The sequence below is a fragment of the Halichoeres trimaculatus genome, unplaced genomic scaffold (genome assembly GCF_033239565.1).
Source record: "Halichoeres trimaculatus isolate MK-OKI-2021-1 unplaced genomic scaffold, fHalTri1.1 fHalTri1_scaffold_7, whole genome shotgun sequence".
In the NCBI taxonomy this organism is placed as follows: domain Eukaryota; kingdom Metazoa; phylum Chordata; class Actinopteri; order Labriformes; family Labridae; genus Halichoeres; species Halichoeres trimaculatus.
The window spans coordinates 3840244-3854674 of record NW_027437185.1 but is presented as its reverse complement, the minus strand read 5'-3'; the positions used below and the strand labels follow the sequence as shown (position 1 = coordinate 3854674).

The 14431-nt window shown below is 40.9% G+C and overlaps 1 protein-coding gene across 2 annotated transcripts in view; it reads left to right on the top strand.

Moving 5' to 3' along the window:
• The window catches only part of pcdh10b (protocadherin 10b), a 29503-nt gene extending 21584 nt beyond the window's left edge, over positions 1–7919 (top strand). For both annotated transcript variants that reach the window (XM_074674590.1, XM_074674589.1), the window contains exons 4-5: positions 1178–1335; positions 7729–7919. In XM_074674590.1, coding sequence (XP_074530691.1) covers positions 1178–1335; positions 7729–7782 — 212 coding nt within the window. In that variant the 3' untranslated portion in view covers positions 7783–7919. The remainder of the gene's footprint in view (positions 1–1177; positions 1336–7728) is intronic.
• Positions 7920–14431: the final 6512 nt, after the last annotated feature.

Sequence of the window (14431 nt, the reverse complement as noted above, 5' to 3'; positions counted from 1 at the left end):
TTGGCTTTAATCATGTTAAACACAATTATCCAAAGACAAACGTTGTGGCTAGTGAAAATGCTCTGAGGCTAGTAACTCTGGGAAACCACAAGTGGATGGTGAGCAGTAGAGTCAATGTCAAGCCCTGTCAGTATCAGTCGATACTAGGGATGCACGGTATTGGATTTTTGCCGATATCCGATATGCCAATATATCGAAAACCCTTTTGGCCGATACCGATACCGATACCGATACCGATACCCATAATCACAAGTTTGTTTGTTTTTTTTTCACTGTAAAGAAAGCTACGTCTATCCTGTACTGGAATTAAGATGTTACTCTTATTGTGACGGTCTTATTTGTTTAAGAAACACACATAAAACAAGACAAAAAACATTTGATTTTACCATAAATAAGAAATGTAGTATTTTTCAAACTCAAGACATTCAGTACTGAAATACAGAAAAATAATTTCTTTAGATCACATGAACTTTAAATGTACAATGCATTTTCAAACATAACCAAGTTGCAGCCGATACCGATATTGTGCTGAAAATATCGTGCATCCCTAGTCGATACCCAAAGCCAAGGTATCAGTATCGGTATTGGAACCAGTAAAGTTGGATGGGTGCATCCCTACTTTAGACAGAAATGAGTCAGATGTCCCAGCTCTGAACAGTGTTGTTGTCATCACTTCCTCTGATGGTTGAAGTGACTTTGGAGAAATCAGCAGCTCGGTGTCCAGTGTCTGGATCGAAGGAAAATCTGGCACTATTTCTCGAACACAGTGTTTTGATGAGTTTTCAGACACATTCAGGGATTTCTACAACATATGAACATGTAGAGGTTTGAAAATCTGCACATGCTCAGTCTGAACATCCAGAATGGTTCTTTATATCCATGTTTATAATATGAGAGAGCAGAATACCCCCTTTTTGAACATTGTTCTGTCACTGACATACAGTTCAGACAGTGTTTTTGCTTCTTGTAAAGTATTTTGAAGTGCAAACACTCAAAATCTGAAAGGTAACAGAAGTGATTTTAGAGCAATGTTGTTTTAAGTTTTCTTTAAGTAAGAAGTTATTCAAAGATGACTTTCGGTTGCAGCTCCCTGCCACTAACCAGGAGAGAGACACTAAAGCATTTTGGGTTTTTTTTAATTCCCTGTCCTCACGTGTCCCTCCTCTTCCCCTTTCAGGTGCCGACCTTTTCTCCAACTGCACGGAGGAGTGTAAAGCTCTGGGCCACTCGGACCGCTGCTGGATGCCGAGCTTTGTGCCCTCCGACGGGCGCCAGGGCCCGGACTACCGCAGCAACCTCCACGTGCCCGGCATGGACTCGGTCCCGGACACAGAGGTATTTGAAAGCCCCGAGCAGACGGCTGATAAGTCGTTCTCCACGTTTGGCAAAGAGACGCCTCTCAGTCACCTCCACCAAAACCACCACCACCACCACCACCTCAAAAACCATCATCACCTCAGCCTCAGCCAGCCGCAGGGCTCCATAGAGAGGAAAGAGTTGGAGGCATTTCTGCCTAGCTCCAGAGCACCTTTTAACCCCGCTTATTTCAGTGAGTATTCTGTTTGGATCAAACCAAAACGTCCAAATTGAACTTCCTCCGCTGACGGAGGTGAAGAAAGACGTGAGGTTCCTCTCAGGTCTGACCCTTGTCCTGTCAGAGTGTTGAACTAACTCTTCCCTCTTAAACATCTCCATCACTCTCCCCTCTGTGTGTGATTTTATACTCTCTTCCTTTTTAATTCACTCACACACACACACTGTCTCACACACACACACACACACACACAGAAACCTCCGTGATCAGCCTCTTAATTAAACACACTGTGAGCTGTCGAGCTCTGTAAGGTCTGCTCCATGTGGGTGGAGATGTTAGCATTAAAGCTGCTCCGTCTCATTGTGTGAAAATGGCTGCTGCTGTAACATAATAAACGCCTTTTGAAACCAGCGAAGAAGAAGAAGACGACGACGACGAGCAGCAGGCGGCGAGCTTAAACCCTCGTCGTACGTCAGAGCGCCGGAGCAGAGGATAAAAACAGTTTAGGATAATTGAGGAGGAGAAGGGGGGAGAGAAAAGGCGTATTTCCCAAGGAGTGACTGTTTCTGAGCTCTCATTCAAAGGCCACAAAGAGATACATCCTCAATCACTGCAATTTGGTGATAATGCTTAATTATAATTTAGTGGAGCAGCGCCTGGAGAGGCCCCCCTCTCTCATCATCCACACAGCGAGCTGAATTATCAAACCGTCAGAGCGGGGCTGCCTCCTGAGCGCCGTCATCTCCTGCCGCCGCGTGCTGCTGGAAACAGCGGGAAAAAACTCTGTTTTTAATTAATGTTTTATTCATCCTCGCTTCTCTTTTTAATCCTCCATCCAAGAGTGAAGTCAAGCAGGCGACCCACTGTTGGTATCAGAGCTGATTATTAAAGATGGAGATGATGCGCGGCGTGAGCAGAGGATCAGGTGAAAGGTGGCACAGGAAGCAATGTAGGGATTTAATGATGAGACGGGAACCTGAGGAGAAAGACAAAAAGGATCATAAATGTATAAAAACAAGGAGAGAGCGACCAGAGGAGTGAAATCCTGCTTTCTTTGACGGAAAGTGAAAAATAAAGCAGCAAAACAACAAAAATAAGCTGAATTCAAGCCGTCAAACGCCTGCTTTTTAAGGCGGACTGGATACGAGCTGCTTTTCTTTATTCAGCTCCTCCAATCTGAGATTCATAACTTCCAAAATAAGAGCGCAGAAAAGATGACAGCGTCAGCATAATGAGATGAAAAACACGTTTGATGAGATTATTGTTTTTAAAGAACAAGATAAACCTCGTCTCTGATAAATGAGACGTTTCACTTTTTTTTTTTTTTCTGGCTTCAAATGAGTTGATTTTACACGCCTGGAAAAGACTCGTGCTTTAAAATGTGATAAGAAAAACAGAAGCGGGAAATGAAGAGATTAAAAATGAATCAGTCATGGGAGTACAAGTTGCTTTATTAGAGTCATAAGTCAACATCAGCGAAATGAGTTTAAGATTAACAGGACGTGTTAAAAATCATTTTAAAAATGTAATCTTAATGAGGCTACTGGAAGAAAAAAAAAGACCCAGACTTTATGATCTAATAAAGATTATTATAACCACGGTGAAAATGTCAGGGATGATGCTGCAGAAAGAAAAGGAGGAAATCAACCTCGTCCAGGAGACTCAGAAGAAGAAACGTGTTGAAGATGTAGTCGTAACTTTCATCTGAGGTGCTTCTTTGAAGAGACGAGTGAGAGCAGAGAGGGTGATAAAACAGGAAGCTAAACTCCAGATGATTTAGTCAGAAAGAGTTAAAGTCAGATCAAAGACGCTAAATCAGGGTGAAGACAGCAGAGACATTAAAGAGAGGGATGGTCAAACAGTGACTGTGAGCGTGGGAGGAGGAAGGAGGAGGAGGAGCTCTGTGACAGGAAGAGGAGGGCTTTCATTTTCACCAGGCGGCGCTGTGAGGACACTTTAAGTTCCTTAAAAAACGTCATCACCAGACGAGATGTGCAACTTTCCCAAAACTGTTTCTGATCAGAAAACAGAGCTACACTGAAAAACACTCATAACTAGGAGAGTGTTTTTTGTCTCAATTTGATAAAAATGAGACTAAATGTATGAGCCACAATCTTTGGACAGGTCCAGAAAAATGTAGAATTACAGTATTACAACAACCCTAACCATGACATAAAGACTAAAACTTGGAGTGCATTTCCTTACAACAAAGGTTCAATGTTGAAGTGCTGAGCCCTAACCCTTATGACATCATCGGCTGTGCAGTTTCCATGATGATGGATCATCTCCATTCATTTCAATGGGCCAAAAAGTGTTGGAAAATGCAAAATATTTTAAAAGGTACAAGGGTTAGAACTGTGAAAAGTACACACACAATTCTCCTGAACATGCTGGACGTTTTACAAATTGAACAGATAAAATCAGTGAAAATTTGTTGGAGGAGTAGAAGTAAGAAAAAGTTATTTCAACAAAGTCACTTAATTTCTATTTCTGCTGTAAGAAAGAAACAAAAACAAAACCTAATTGACAGGTTTTTGAGTTAAAGGTTTCTCTTTTATCTGTTTTTTAAGAATCTAAAGTCTTGGAAAAAAAAAAAAAATTCTTTCTTTGGCCAATTTTCACTCACTTCAGACTTATTAGACTCCGACAGTTTCTCTAAATTAGCAATTGTATCGACTCTTCAGGTGAATGTGGCTCAGAATAAATCTAACAGTTTTCATTACAAATCAGACAAACACTCACTAAGTTTTTCTATATATTAAGCGCGTGACTGGGGTGCATAATTCACCTACTTAGACCTAGGACCCCTGCTAAAAACATCCTTAAAAACCCAAGCTTAACTTGTACACAGTCTCTTAAAACCTGAAGATTTTCTGGAAGTAAATCCTCAGTTGTTCAAATTCACTAAAACCAGAGGAGCAGATAGAAACATAAATTTAAAAAAAAACAACAAAAACATTTGATAGTTTGGAAACTTGGGCTTTGTTCCACCTGTGTTTTAGCCAAACATTTAATTGAACAGGTGTTACAAAAAAATCCCCCAACAGGCATGTCATTCTCCCTCTATGTGTTTTTCAGTGATTACAGCACAGTTCATTAGTTCCAACACTTTCATCCAGTGGTGCCAGCTCTTCAGTAGAGATAGTCGCTATTGGCTGTCCCAGAAGTCGCTAAAAGTTACTAAATTACATCATCACCTAATTTGCGTAATAAGTCATTAGCATGTTATTGTCATGGAAGCTGTAGAAGAGAGGAAAAACGCCATGGGCACAGACTGTATGGTTGTGGGAGAGACAGATTGCGTGTAAAAACAACGTAAATGTAAACTTTCTTCACTCGTTGTTTTTATGACATAACATCAACCCCCCTCCTTTATCGGGGCTTGGGACTAGCAAAAGTGACTGTAACATGCGTGCAGTCATCTGCTCTGTCTGCAGCTGGACATGAGGTGGGCCTGAGCAGTTCCCCCTGCTTGTTAAAACGCAGTGGGTGCTGGAGACCAATACCTGTTTCACATCAGTCTCCAAACATATGAAAAGTTGCAAGATTTGATGCTATTTTTTTCTTCTTCAGGGGCCTAAAATTGTTAAATGAAGCAACAAAGTTGTTTAGTTGGAGACAATGGTTGCATCTGGCCTTACAAGTATATACCTAAAAATGCTGCCTCTGGTCGAAATGGGTAAAAAGTGGGATATTTTGTACAGGTCTAATGCGCTTTTATTTTGAAAGGTCTCAAAACTCACAAGTCCAAAAACATGAAACCAAATCAAAAATCCTACAACACAAAAAACTCTTATACAAGGGGGAACAATCTCAAGAATCACTGAGCAAACACAGAGGCTGTTTTCTTAACCACCCTACTAAACTGGCAGTCCAACTGATGTAGCTGAATTCAGTTAAAAATTAAATAAAATAAAATAAAAGTTGCTTGAGGGGCCCCAAAAAATTACTAAATTAAGCAACAAAGTTGTTTTGTTGGCGACAATGGTTACTGTCCGCCTTAAAGGTACATACCTAAAAATGCTTCATCTGGTCTAAATGGGTAAAAGGTGGGATATTTTATGTGTGTGTGAGTGTGCGTGTGATTGTGTGTGTGCCAGAGAAAGAAAAAGAGAACAAGAAGGCTCACCTGTAGATCTTTGGCTGTAACCTGTCGTCAAAGCGTTTATTACCTGAGTTCTCTGGCAATAATCAGACATGTGTCTGGACTTGTCAGCTTAATGTGGCTCATACTAAGTCTTATGAAACAATTTCTACTCAAAATAAGACTTAAAGACTTGTTTAGATTTCAGAACTGCTGCTGTAATTATATAAAAACTGGTTCTGAAAGGACTAAATATTTGTCTTATATTCAGAGTAGATGGGATGAATGAAGTGCTCCCAGCTGAGAGCATCAGGAACAGTGTGAACACACACACCGTCGTACTCCTCAGCTGTTACCGAGTGCTATTAGCAGTTAGCATACAGATGCTCCATTAGTGGATATGCTCCTGTTTGTCCCCAGAGCTACAAATAAAGATGCTAAATAATGCTCTGTTAGCGTTAGCCAGCGCTGTGAGCTGAAAATAAACTAAGTCCCACAGCTGAAAATAGAAAACTCCAGCAGGCAGTCCTCGCGTACGGACAGAGATAACGCTGGGGTTGTGTTTTACAGCTCGACGTGAAGGCGCCGTGTCGTTGTATTAGCTGACTCATTTCTGGATTTGGTTTCTGTTTGCTAAAGTGTGAAGATGAAAATAAGAGATGGTGTGGGATATACTTTGTTACTTTTATACTTTGTTCAAACCTGACAGAGGGAAACATAAAACAAAGCAAACAGGAATATACAGATGGTTCAAACTGTAACCTGCTGTTTGTTACCTGTTAGAAACATGAGGTAACAACAAAAAGAAGTGCAACCACTCAATAATGAAACAGCTATTCTGCATGTCAGCCTTCAGAGTGAAGTGGTGTGTGTGTGTCTGCATGTGTGTGTGTGTGTGTGTGTGCAGTTTCCATGGATGTGCTGATTATGTGCTTGTGATGCAGCACTCGATGTGAAGAGCTCCTGATATCTCTGCGTTTCCCACGAACAGCCACTCTCATTCCTCCTGCAAAGTAGATCACTGTGGCCCTCATGCAAATGAGAGCGGGGGAGGCAGTCGGGAGAGAAGGGGGTGGGGGGTGATGGCATAGAGGGAACAACAGTCTGGGGGAGGAGGGGGGCGAGGGAGGAAGGAGGGATGGAATGATGATACCAAGAGGCTCCCTAATCTGATCAAGTCACAGATACACAGAGCCTCTTTGTCCCTGCCAGGAGGGAGAGGCAGGCCCAGACCCGGGTCCGTCCTGAGGTCGGGTCAGGGTGGGGGTGCAGAGGGGGGAGAGGAAGAGGAGGGAGGAAAGCAAGAGCCGGATGATCACCGTCATCAGACACACGGCTGCAGGCAGGCAGGCGGGGGGGTGGAGGAGTGGGCGGAGTCAGCCGTTAAATCTCCCTCTTTGTTGTCGTCCCAAATAAATTGGCCACCAAATAATACCCAGCTCCCCCCAAGGCCACTTTTCCCATAACCCCCCAACCCAAATACATAGTCACACATTACCCATGAGCCATTTCACACCAGTGGATTAAAAGGAGACGTGAGACTTCCTTTTCATGACCCTCAGACTGTGTGTGAATGAGGACACTGAGAGGGGAAGCCTGTTTTTCTAAACCTCAGACTGACACATCCTGAGACACACCAACTCAGACATTTCTGAATGTCTCTAAGACGTGTTTTCATCATGCAGCTGGACAGGCTGCAGCGTCTGAAACTGAATCCTGGATCAATCAAAGTCTGTCCACTCAAAGTTCTTGTTTTGGTCCCTGTGGTTACACAAACACTCTTGGATTTCAGTTTTTGCGACACATCTTTTTCGGGATCCTCTCTGTGGCGCTGTCAGACACTCAGAGGAACAATCTGAGCCCGTCAGGGACAAAAACAACAACTTTCAGTGGACAAACTCTGTCCTCAGAGGATGTTGCTGTGGGCATTTCAGCCTGTTTACCTGCTGCAGGACGAGAGGCCCACAAACGGAGTCACATTTCATTTTCTGCTCCTTTCTGTTTCCCATTCATTGTTGTTTGTGTCATTGCTCCATGCTTCAAAACACACATCAGTGAAAATTACACACACATATATGCCTGACTAATCTTGTTTTTCTGCCTCTTGCAGCGAGGAAAAGGGTTTGCTAGCTCCTTTCGCGTGGACATACCAGAGACCGCGTGACTTTGCACAATCACTCCTCTCCAACCAAGGCTATAAAAAAAGAAAAGCATCAAATTTGGATCCCATGTTGCCCCGCCCCCACGCCCACTGCCCCCTCCTCACCCAGGACAAACTACGGATTCAATCACACGACTTCACAGAGTTAAAGACGTAAGAGATCACTCCATCCTGGACTTCCTTGGAACACTGCCGGGCTTCGGAGACACCCCCCTGCCTTCGGGATCAGGAGCAGGCCCGACTTTTTTACGGCTGGGGGTGCAGGCAGGTGGATGGATAGCCTTACTGGGAGGAGCCTTTTGTCTCAGCAGGACTGAGAACCTTAAAGAGGAGGAGGAGGAGGGAGGAAGGACTCTAATGACAGAGAGATAAACCGGACTCAGATCTCTCTGAGCTTTTCCAATCTGTGTGTGCCTGTTTACAGCACTGATGGAGAATAAAACCAGACCAGGACTGCTTATGTGTGCCGAAAAAGACTGACAGAGTCAAGAGCCACTTGGAGAAAACCGCCACTGAGCCCTTTAGGCGTTTGTACTCGCAGAGAGACGCCAAATTGTACAGGAGAATCTTTGTGCATTTGAAAATGCAAAACCACTGTTTTAGATTTTTCTATTCTGTTCGTGTGGTCAGGTGTCTCTATTCCAATCTACTTCAAACTTTGTAAGAAAAGATTGTGGGCAGGATGTTTTTTTTATTTATGTTTGAGTTCTTTAATTTGCTTTTTTTTTTTACTTCTGTTTGGTTTGATCACCTTACCGTGGGCTCGGACCACATCCGGCCCGCGCTTTTCTGAATCTGAGGCGTGGAGTAGTTTCTATCATGTGTGAGAAGTGTTTACTGTACTCTTTTAAAAAGTTTCAAGCTGAATATAAAGCTCTATATATAAATCTATCTATATCTTGTTCTATAACTTGTTCTGAAGGCGTGCTATCTGTTTGCTGGGTTCCACTTTCTGATTCAGAGGTTTCAGCGGCCCTGAAGGAGGCTTTTTGTTTTCCCCACAGAGACATGCAGAGAGACAGAACAGCCTTAGCAGATGTAAAACTCAACCTCTCATTCTTTGACATTATTTCATTCTTTTTTTTTCTCCACTTTGGGAAAAAAGCTGGTGTCTGTAAAACAAAGAGGAGGTGACGACTTGGATTGAACCTCACAGTAATTTTGTGTCATTGTAACCAAAACCTTAAGGGTCCATTTCCAAAAGAACAGAAACACAAAGGTCAGAAGCAGAGAGGCGTCCGCTCGCCACGCTGCCGTGGGTTTCAGTTTAAACACACATTACTTTCTCACACATTACAAACACAAACACACCAATATGCCAACAATAAACTGAAAAATGGTGAAAATACAGGTCTAATGTGCTTTTATTCTGAAAGGTCTTCATGGTGTCACAGAGCTCATGTGAAGGGTTTCCTCCTCCTCCTCACAACTTCCAGATGAACAGATGAGAGGCTTTCACTTCAGCTCTAATAAAACTGCAGACAGAGAAAAAAACAGGCCTTAAAGGTGCAGTGAGGTCTACCTGTTGAACACCGATGGAAAGTCCTGACGCAGATTTAAATCGACAGTGTTCTTAAACAAAACTCACAAGTCCAAAAACATGAAGCTAAATCAAAAACTATACAACATGAAAAACTTATACAAGGGGGAAAAATCTCGTGAATCATGAAGCAAACACAGAGGCTGTTTTCCTTATCACGTACTAAACTAGCAGTCCTACTGATTTGGCTGAATTCAGTTTGTAACAGTCAGTGTGTGAAAACTTGTAAATCTGCAAACATCCCCAGATGTCCTACAGGTTCAAGAAAATTGACGAAACAGACAAGTCTACCTGGCATACTGTTTCCCACAATGCACAGCACTAACTATGTTAGTGCTATGAATGCAGGTGGTGCTCAGGTGTAGGTGATTTACTGCCATCCATTACAATTAGTCAGCATTACAACTACAATACAACACTGACGCCAGACAGTCCGAGAGATAAAAGTGAAGTGAAATCTTTTCTCTTCTGAGTCTTGAAAAGGTTTTTACTTCTACAGATTGATGAAAGTCCATATAAACCACTGATTCACTTTTTAAACCACCACTCAGATCAGCCTACATGGAAGAAGTTTTTCCATAAGATGTAAAAATAAAAAGTACCTCTGTTCCAGATTAAGGTTTGATAAGCAATATAACTTTTTTTTATTTGATTAAAAATTAATGTGATGATTCTGCTGTAATATAATTTTAATGCCTTTAAAATTTTCAGTTCATAAAATCAGGACCCTGAAATCTATCACTGTTTTTTCTTTTTTTTTCTTCTTTTTTTTCTAAATACATCAAAAATGTACCTAAAACCACTGAAAACAATGAAGGGATAAAAAACACAAAAAAATATACAATTAACTTAAGGAACTCTTTGCTAATAATAATCTATTAATAAATGATAAAAAGAATATATATATATATATATATATATATATATATATATATATATATATATATATATATATATATATATATATATATATATATATATATATATATATATATATATATATATATATATATATTTACTTATTTATTTATACAGGGCTTGACATTAACTCTTTTGCTCACCAGCCACTGTGGCTAGTGGTATCCCTGAGTTACTAGCCACTCAGTATTTTCACTGGCCAAAATTTGTTGTTGGATAATTATGTTCAATATGATTAAAACCGATGATGACATGCTTAAGTTTACTTAAAAAAGATTTACAACCTCTTTAAATGTAAATGACCCCTATGCACACTCAAAACAAGACTACATCAGTGTTAAAATCCACAGGTCCTTAATCAGGTGTTCAGCTCTGATAAAGTTGTGTGTAACATTGCGCTCCTTTCATATGAAAATATGCAGTCTATTAAGACATAGTAATTTAAATAATAGGTTGTTATTGCTTATAGTAAAATGGTAAAGGGGATTAACTGAACGGATAAAAACTCAGCAAGAGACACTGTCTGCTTAAATATTTATTAACGATTGTAATCAGAAAATCATTTCTTTTTTCATGAGAATGACAATGAAGGAGAGGTACATTAAATTTCCTCAGAGCTTTCATCATCAGAGTCATCTTTTTGCTTGTCTCTCTGCTCCATGTTTGAGGTAAAATTCAACCTGCCAAAGTGGCCAGTGGGAGCGGTGGTATTACCAGCCACAGCCGAAATCCAGCCGCATTTGGCCGGATGGCCGGTGTTAATGTCAAGCCCTATATATATATATATATATATATATATATATATATATATATATATATATATATATATATATATATATATATATATATATATATATATATATATATATATATATATATATATATATATATATATATAAAAATATATATAAATATATATATATAAATATATATATATAAATACAATTTTACACTTTTGTCATATGAACTGCGTAACCTCTAAAATCTATTCTCATATCAAAAGCTTAAATATCAAGATGCATCCATGATTTGTTTTGCACATTTATGATTAAGTTAAAAAAAATAAATTAATTAATAAATAAAAAAGAAAGAAAGATAAAGAAAACAAGAAAAAGTTCCAGTTCCATTTTCTAAAACTGAAACCAGAGTAGTGTACTACAAAACAGAGCCAACAAAACAGAGCAATGAGACTTAACACAGAAGCTGTGGGCAGTAAGCAGTGAGGCTTGTAAATCCATAGTAAAAATCAAGACAGGTGTGTGACCAGACACAGGTGAAAGTGAAACACATGAGGGGTAATTACAACAGGAGGGAAACACAAGGACAGAGGGGGAAACTGAGGCCTCGTATACATGTTCAAGGCTGTAGGACATAGTTTTTGGTTCTCTAACGTCACAGCTTAATTATGGCACTGCATTCTGATTGGCTGGCCAGGGTCTGAAAAACATTGTCACGTATGATTTGTCAGACTTTGAGCCATATTCATCAGCATATTTGCCTGATGTATGGACAAAAGTATTTTTGAAAACCAATGGGGGGCAGGGGTGTGTGTCAAAATACAGCTACTAGTGGACAAGGCCTTAAGCACAGCTGAGTCGGCCTAAACCAGACACACAGGGATCAAATACAAAGTGAACAAGAAACACAAGCAGATCACCAAGAAATAACAAAGGATCATGCACAACATAAACACAACAACACAAACAGGGTAACACATGTCAGGACTACACACACACAGACAGTTATAGAAACAAGCTTTATCAACGCATGCTGTTTTTGACACTTTAAATGTTTGTTTCTTACTCAAAGAAATGTTTATGAAGTCACTCAGATGGCAGATGTGGACTAATTCCAGCGGACTAGACACATGTCAGAGGGTCTGTAGACCTACGAAAGGGGCTGTGATGTTGAAGTATTAACTAGAGTTTACTGCTCACATGAATCTATCTTAAAGAAACAGACTATCCCTTTAAATGAGCCAAAAACACCAAACAAGCTGAGGCGTGACATCTTTTCAAGACATAAAAAAGTGTGTGATGGTGCTCTCCTGTCAGGAAACAAAAACCATCTCAGCCTCTCTCATGGATTGGTCCAGCTGCCTGATGAAAGATGTCCAATGTTAATCTGAGCATCAAAGGAACACATGTGATTACCTCAGAAAAAACATGTGTCTGAGTGCGAACATGACCTAAATTTGTTGAACTACAAATGAAGAAGAAATCCGGACATGTGGACAAACACGTCCTGTAATCCAGCCGCTCCGTCTTCTGTGGATTTAGGAGGTCTTGTGTGTTTTTGTGGATGTGTGGCGGCTGTAATCTGACGTAGATTATTGTATCATCAGATGCTGATGAACCAATAACACAGCAGAGCTCAGACACACACACTAAACCGCGTGTAGCCCTTCGTAATCTCTCAGTCCGCGTTGAATATTCATTGATTTGTTCATGTGAAGCCAGCAGAAGCCTTTGTTGGTATAAATATTAGGCTGAGCAGAGGAAGGGAGGGGGGTAAATAGCTCTGATGAAGCGTCTCAGTCTTCCTCACAGTCTCGTTCTGATGTTAAATATAGGATGACAAATAGCGGGCCGCGGCCCTTTTGTTGCAGCGTAATGAGGGCAGAGCTGTCAGAGCGGCTCCGTTTAGACCGAGGACAAAAGTTGAGCAGAGAGCAAGCGCAGAATAATCATATCTATTTTCTCGTTAAAGGAGCCATTATGTTTGACCTCCACTCGGCGCTAATCTCTGACACAAACCCAAAAGTTTTCACTTCTGTGAGCGTTTGTGCACACCAGGCTGTAAATGAGGAAAAACCAACAGAGGATAATGAGAGATGATTTAAGAGGAGAAAAGATTTATTATTCCCCAAACAAACGGAGCTTGAAACAAAGAGGTGGACCATGACACAGACAAAGCCACTGCGGCGCCCTCTCTCCGTGTTCCCGTGGAGTCTGAGGAGGAGATGGTGATAGCGAGTTTGAAAGTCACCCTCCTCACAAAGGCAAAGCGGATTACAAGAAGCTGAACTTTTCATGTCAGAGCTCTCTCCTCCGCTATCGGACACACACAAAAAAAAGGGGCAAAAAGAAGAAGTCATCATGGTGAATCGGAGCCTGAATTCCCGGCTGATCTGCGGGCAGGAAATAAAACCTCAGGCGAGTGCGAACAGGCTGCGTGAAGGTTGATTACCAACTCGTCAGATGTGTGTGTGGATGAGTGAGCGGCTCTGAACGAATCTCAGAGAGAAAGAGAGAGGTCAGGAAACATCCAGAACAAAATCCTGGGGATGATGTTCTGGAAGTTTCCTGAAAAATCACTACAAATGGGGTTATTATACGACAGATTTCTGCTGGTCTGGTGAACTGTAGAGCCCTGTTCCCACCAGGCTTCAGTTCAGTTCGTCTTGGTTCATTTTGTGGCGTTTCCTTTGATTACAACCAGGACAGGTCCCAAAATTACTGACCTGTACCACTCCACTCTTTGGTACCCTTGTGTTGGGGTGTTAGACATACTGATCCCACCCCAGAAGGTGGAGCTAGAAACAATGCAGTCCATTGATTGGTCAAAAGAATCGTCACTTTCCGTGTGACAGCAGTTGCAGACTGACACACAACCCTGCCGTGTTTAAATCTCCAGTCGACTTTGAGATGAGAACTTTCTTTTTGTTTTGAAACATGGTTTCATGAAACTGCTCTTGAAACGGAACTGTGCCATTTTTTTTTTTTTATTGGATTTATTAGCGTGGTATACCTAGTCCCACAGCTATGATGTCACGCTATAATGTAGCTGATGCTGCTATCTGCATCTGGTGTAAGGCCCATTTCTCCTCCCTTTACGTCTATACATATATCTAAACATATATTTCCTTTTCAAACTATGTTACTGTCACTGCTCAAATTCTTCATTTATCCTTTACGTTGACATTGCTGTTAACCAATACAGCCACCAGGGGGGGCAGCCCAGTGTCAAAAGTTTATGACAACAACAAACTCAACTAATCTTGTCTTGATGTTGCGTTTCTGGCAATAAAATTTAATCAACATTAATGGGTCAAGACCTGTTAATGTTTTTAGAACGTATCTTGAGATAACGTTTGTTATTATTTCACGTATACAAATACAGATTGAATAAAGATTGATTCAAGAGGGTGTGGCTAATGTACCTCTTAGAAAGATAGAAGCCTTATGGTCATTG